At 31.8% G+C, this 6460-nt stretch overlaps 1 protein-coding gene across 1 annotated transcript; it reads right to left on the bottom strand.

The window, feature by feature from the left end:
* Positions 1–1184: 1184 nt before the first annotated feature.
* LOC142165244 (uncharacterized) lies at positions 1185–5727 on the bottom strand. The gene is made up of 4 exons (XM_075223840.1): positions 5667–5727; positions 5488–5571; positions 3304–3906; positions 1185–2458 (listed from the first exon to the last, which is right to left on the bottom strand). Exons 1-4 carry the CDS (start codon positions 5725–5727, stop codon positions 1185–1187), a joined length of 2022 nt encoding a protein of 673 aa, XP_075079941.1.
* Between the last annotated feature and the right edge of the window lie 733 nt (positions 5728–6460).

Genomic DNA, 6460 nt, shown 5'->3' with positions numbered 1-6460 from the left:
CTATTCTGAAATTTTCTTTCTTTGCATTTTTATTTCAGTAGCATAAAGACTTGTTAGGGATTGAATCGTTTACATTAATCCCAGCTTGTAATGATTCTCCTTGAAGTACTTTACCGCTTTCAACAAAATAGATTTTATTCAGCCTAAAAAATAACTATAGTGAAGTTGCAATACCAATTCTGTAACCTACAAAATTTATCTCAATACACAAAGCAAATTGAGATTAGCAGCAAACACTGAAATAAAGTGCACGCAATACAGAAATATTACAAGAAGAACTTACTCGCATTTTTTAGAGAGAGAAGATCAGAGGAGAAGAAGAAAGTTGAGAAACTCTTAAGTAGATAGATCCAGCAGCGAAAAAGTAAAAAAAGAAGAAGGGAGATTTGACAAACTTACCAGAAGAGAGTAGATGACACTTCAAAGCAGGGAAGGAGAAGGAGAACTGTAAAGAGTTTCAATTTCTCAAGTTGGAGTGAAACAGGAAAACCAAACCTTGTAAAAAAGTGATTCTCTATGTTGAGTGCTACAGAGATCCTAAAAAGGTATTTCCCATGAAGAGTGTCGCTATTACACATCTCAATCCTTCTCTGTGCACGTGACTAACCCCAATAAACTGAATGTATCAGGAATAAAGACAATAACACATATAAAGATCCATTTTCATTCAAAAGTTTACAGAATAGACACAATTATAAATGGGAGGGGGAGTGAGACTTTACCATTCATATGTGAATCCAAAAGAATTTCTTTTCCTGTAATAAAAGATCACAGAAAAGCTGGACACTTCAATTTTACTATTCATCCATAAACCATTAGCAAAAGATCTCAAAAAAGTAGATACTTCCCGCAATTAGAAAGCATATTTTACAGCAAAAATAAGGCAATTTCTTGAGGAAAGAATCAACTATAAATACCAAAAGATACAGATGTCACATCTGCTACTTCCATTTCTACCTCATTAATAGTTAGAGGTTTTACTTCTAATGCTTGGGGATAAGCAAGATCTCAGTAAGTAGAGTTTACCTTCTGAAACAGCCAGTACGAATTCTTAATGAAGACCCAAAAAATGGATGAAACGAACTTTATTTGAAATATCAAACATCATAGTGTATATCAGTAGTCATATTTATATATGTTGGAAAGAGAAATAATGAATTATTATTGACATAAATGCAATTAATTTAAGAGAATGTTTTTCCGATGACTTCCTCATAAACTATATTATAGGTGGAGTGATCATCCTTATTCTCTGGCGTTGGTGGTCGTATCAGTATCTTTACATTTTTTGAGCTCTTTACTCTAGATAAAGCAACATAGAGTTGACCATGAGAGAATACTGGTTCACATAAATAAATTCCAACAAAATCTAATGTTTGACCTTGAGCTTTGTTAATTGTCATAGCAAAACATAATCGAAGTGGAAACTGTGTTCTTTTGAAAGCGACAGGTAACTTTTCATCTTGTGATGATAAGAGTGGTATTTTCGGAATGAATATATGTGTGTTTTTAAAATCACCACTTGGAATAGTAGCACTTATTAAATGTCTCTTAATATCGTGACATATTAGCCTTGTACCATTACATAATCCTTCACAAGGATTTAAATTTCGCAACAATATAACAGGGTAAATTTTTTTCAAAGTCAACTTGTAAGGTGGCAAATTAGGAGGATTTAATGTATGCAAAAAATCTTCAAATTGGCATTGGTCGCTTGGTTCTGTAGTTTTATCAATTGCAGTATATATTTTAGCATTGTTGGAAAGTTGATGTATAAGCATGTCATTTATTTCAACAACAAAATCATTTTTTGTAGTTAAGATAACACGTGAAGTCATAGATGATGGATTAGAAAAGAATGTATGTAGATTAGGATAAGTAACATTGAATAATTGATTTAAAGATTGTGTTTCAGTAGTAAAAGGGATGATTAAATTATGTGGAATTTCAACTTTGTTGGAGTTATTATTTTCTTCTCGTCCATTTCCAATTCTCATTAAATACTCACAAAAAGCAGGATCTTCTTTTGCATGCATGTTTTCTGATAAACACAACTTTTCAAGATCATTCCAAATATCAGAATATAATAAACTTTCACAAATAAAGTCTTCTTTTTTCCCATTACGAACAACATGAAGTGTTTGCCGGAAGTCCCCTCCAGTAACTACAACTTTTCCACCGAAGAGTATATTCATATTCATGAGATCTTTTAAAAGAGTATCGAAAACTTCAATCGTTTTCTTTTTTGCCATTGAGACTTCATCCCAGACAATTAACTTTGAATCTTGAATTAGAGTTGCTAATGCAGTTTGTTTACTAATATTACATGTGAAATTCTCATCAATGTCTATAGGAATTTTGAAACGCGAATGAGCAGTTCGTCCTCCATGTAGAATTGAAGCTGCAACACCAGAACTTGTCGTTGCTAAAGCTATAAAATCTTTTGATCTTATATTAGCTAACAAAGTTCAATAGAAGAATGTTTTTCATGTTCCTCTGGGACCATCAATGAAAAATGCTCTTGGTTTATCAGAATATACTCAATGAAGAATAATATTATAGGCTCTTCTTTGTTCAGAGTTTAATTTCTTTTCTAAGAGTAAATCTTCTTCACTTACTATTATATTTCTCTCGAATTGAAATTTTTTTGCCTCGTTAGTTGGTGAAGGAAGTATAATAGTTTCAGAAATAAATTTGAATTAATATATATTGTATCCCATTGAATTTAAAACTTTGTTAATATGATTCAAAACTAAATGGATAATCTCTTTTGTTTCCAAATTTGGAATTCTCTTGAAATCTTGAGACATAGGTTCTTCAAATTTTTCCCATAGTTCTCTTGGATTTGCAGGATTACAGTAAATTAATATTGTAAAAAATAAACATCTTAAACTATAAGGCATTTGATAACTCATAGCTTCAGACATACGCTCAATTAAATTGTTATCACTATGTAATAGGCCTCTCTTTTCCGCGGCTTCCCTAAATGTATCGCAACATTTTTCATTGACTTTGCAAAGATCTGCATATGATTTAGGTCCTCTTACATTCATTAAAAGTAGCCTTAGATAATATCTTTCTCCTTCGATTGGATGATATGTTACAATTCTTCCAATAACAGTACCTCGTTGCCGACGTGACCACATTTTGTCGCTTGGTGACCATACAAAATACTCTGGGAACACTTTATATAATAAATTTAGAGCTTTAGAATCTTTATTGATTCTATTCATTACAAAAAATTCTGTTAACATCGTCTTTCTTGTCATGGATTATTTACAATTTGATGTACATTTTGGGTACTTTTAAAAGATACAAATTGTTGTCCCTGAAGGTGTAGCTGAAGTTGCAAAACACTTGGAGTCATTTCACTTATAGAAAAAGCAAATAGATTCCATGCTCCCTCTGGTGGAGAGACCCATCTAGGTGATTGGTATTCTTTTATTTCATCTATATGAACATTTGTATCATTATCGTGCACTGAAAATGCAATTTTGTCATGACCTTTACAGATGTATTTATAAAGATATTTGACAACTTTAATGTCAGAACATATTTCAACATTAATATGGCAATTGAATTTCTTAATCAAAAAGGGATTGTAAGGAACAACCCAAGAATTATCAATATTGTATCCTCTAACTTCTACCGGTGTCTCTATTTGTCGTCTTTTGTAAATAGGATATGATTTTTTTTCTTTTGTTGTCTGTTCTGCAAGTTCTTTAGGATATTTAAACTTACAACAGTCTCTTTTCATGCAAGAATTGGAAGGATTTAGATAGCCAAAAGGTCCATGAATCATGTGTTTAGTCACAAGCAAATATAAAGAGGAATCGATGTTGCGATCAGATAGTTCAGCATAAACAAATTTATCATAAGCCTCTAGTGTTAATAATTTATATTTATCTGCAAGTGTAATAAGAAAATGAGCATGTGAGAGTCCACGCTTTTGAAATTTTATAGTATACATAAAAGTCGCAACCTTCCCAAAAATATTCTTTTTTAATATATCTGCTTTAAGTTCTTCTACTTTTGCTCTAAATACTCCGCTGATTAGATCAGGCCTATTTTGAACTTCTTTAGATGAAAATAAATGTTTTTTTTATTTCAGGCCAAGAAGGATTGCACGTCATTGTCAAAAATATTTCAGGTTTTCCATAACGTTGTACTAATGCAGTAGCATCCATATATCGTCGACGCATATCTCTTGGTTCTCCAATAAAACTAACAGGAAGAATATTCTTTTTTTCAATATTTGAGGCATCTCTTTCTCCTTGTCTTAACAAATCAAGAATCCTTTGTAGTACTGCAGTTCTGAATAAATCTTGGTTAAAAGAAAAAAAATTTAGTCTTTGTGTCTCAAGTTTTATGTACTGGTCAACAATGTACTATTGAAACACCTTCCAGAATGTAAAGTTTTATTTGGTTCGTTCTCTCTTATTTGAATTTTGTAACAATAATATTCACGGCAAGAAACAGTTTCTCTTTTCCTTTTTCCTTTTGATAAAACTTCAGATTCCATATCAAGTAGCCAATCGATTGAAGTCATGTTTATTATACTCGGCAGTTGTTCACATTCACAATGAATTTGATGATTTGAATGACTATATATTTTTTTAATTTTTTTAATACCACAATGCCAACCATTTTGACCATATGAGAATAACGATAGATATTGAAATGGGTCATAACAGCCGTAATAATAATTTACCAACTGGCTTCTATTACTATGAGTGTATATTCGAATATGTGGTGAGGAAATTCTGTTATTTGGTTGTTCTTCTATCCATATTGCACCAACTTCAGACGTAGTCAGTAAATTGTATGTCCTTTGGTCTAAACCAAAATCAGATTTAAGTGCAATGTAGAAGTCAGATAATTTTGGAACATATATAAATGACTTCAGAAAGATAGAATATGGATTAACCTTTAGTATATCTATCAGTTTCTTGATAACTGTTTCACTAAACTTGTCTGATAAGCTCATTCGATTCGTTATCTCATTTTCGTTATCATAAAAGTACAATTGTAAATTTTTTGCCTGTTTTTCGGAAGGAATTAAATCATTGATAAAGTGATACATTTGTCCTTGAACTTTAAATGTATATATACTACGATTTCTCTTTGCTAATTTTCTATCGTATTTTACTCCAAGGGAGGTGAATGCGAACATATTATTATAGGTTATACTGTATGTTCGAAAATGTTTTGATTCTTCAGTGTTGCCTAAATATAATTTCGTAAATCCATAGGCATTTGATGAGAACTCAATTTAATTGATCCTCTACCACAACAAAAGTTTGGTGATTCATATTGGAACCTTTTTTCTCCACAAAATTTACAATCTAGAACTTATTTTAAGTGCACATAATTTTTTAGCAACAAGTCATCATTCGGTAATTCGATTTCTAAATTTTTTTACCTGTACATGATGAACTATAACAATGTTATGGAAAGAGATAACAATATGATATTATGCAATTATACTCTTGGCAGATAAATACGTATCTCTATGTGCAGTAGATGCTGGAGTTGAAGAATTCCATACATTACATGTACCTGAAGTTGAGCCTGAAAATGCAATGGTTAATGTTTAGCCATGTATGACTAACCAGTAAAGTAATTTTTATAGTTGGAATATTTAAAGTATTATTTTCAACTCTCACCTACTTCAAAGATGGACAAGCAATCAGTCAGATTATATCCTCTATTGATAATAATTGGCATATTTGTAGTTGGAGAAGCATGACCTAACAAATGAAAGAAATTAAAAAGAAACTTTAATTATATATTGATGTATACATCACAGTACACCTATATATGCACAGACAACATTGTGTGTGTATCTAATATGACATCTTTGAGAAGTTAGACATTAATATACTCTGTACCTTCTTCCGAATACAATGAAGACTCTGCAACTGTAAGAACATTTGTATTATAACTAGATTTGATTTTGTGGTTCTAAAAATACATAATTTATTTTTATTCTAGTTGTTAGGCAGTAAATGCTAAGTGTGAGACTAAAAAATAAGATAATCGTGTGAAGGCAGTATGTTAATGTCACGACCCCAATCCCGGTCGTGATGGCGCCCAACACGATGCTAGGCAAGCCCGACCAATTACCACTCACAATCCCTTCTTATTAGAATTTATTACCAATTTTCAGAAATAGATACCAATTTAATATAAGTAGAAGTCTGAAATAAAAGATTGAAATATGTGGAAGGCCATAATGAAATCTCTACAAATGCCCAATGATCTGGTGTCACAAGTCTGAGCCTCTAATACAAGGTTTCAATAGCCTAATGCAGAAATATGTCTAAAATGCAGAATAGTAAAGAAACATAGAGGGAGAAATCGGGTCTGCGGACGCCATGCAGCTACCTCGATAACTCCGATGAAAAACTGAACGGCAGGAAAGCTCGCTCTATACCTCAGGGACACCTGTACCTACACA

This window comes from Nicotiana tabacum, chromosome 10 (assembly GCF_000715075.1).
Source record: "Nicotiana tabacum cultivar K326 chromosome 10, ASM71507v2, whole genome shotgun sequence".
NCBI classification, from domain to species: domain Eukaryota; kingdom Viridiplantae; phylum Streptophyta; class Magnoliopsida; order Solanales; family Solanaceae; genus Nicotiana; species Nicotiana tabacum.
The sequence above is the reverse complement of the archived record's forward strand: the minus strand, read 5'-3'. Positions and strand labels throughout refer to the sequence as shown.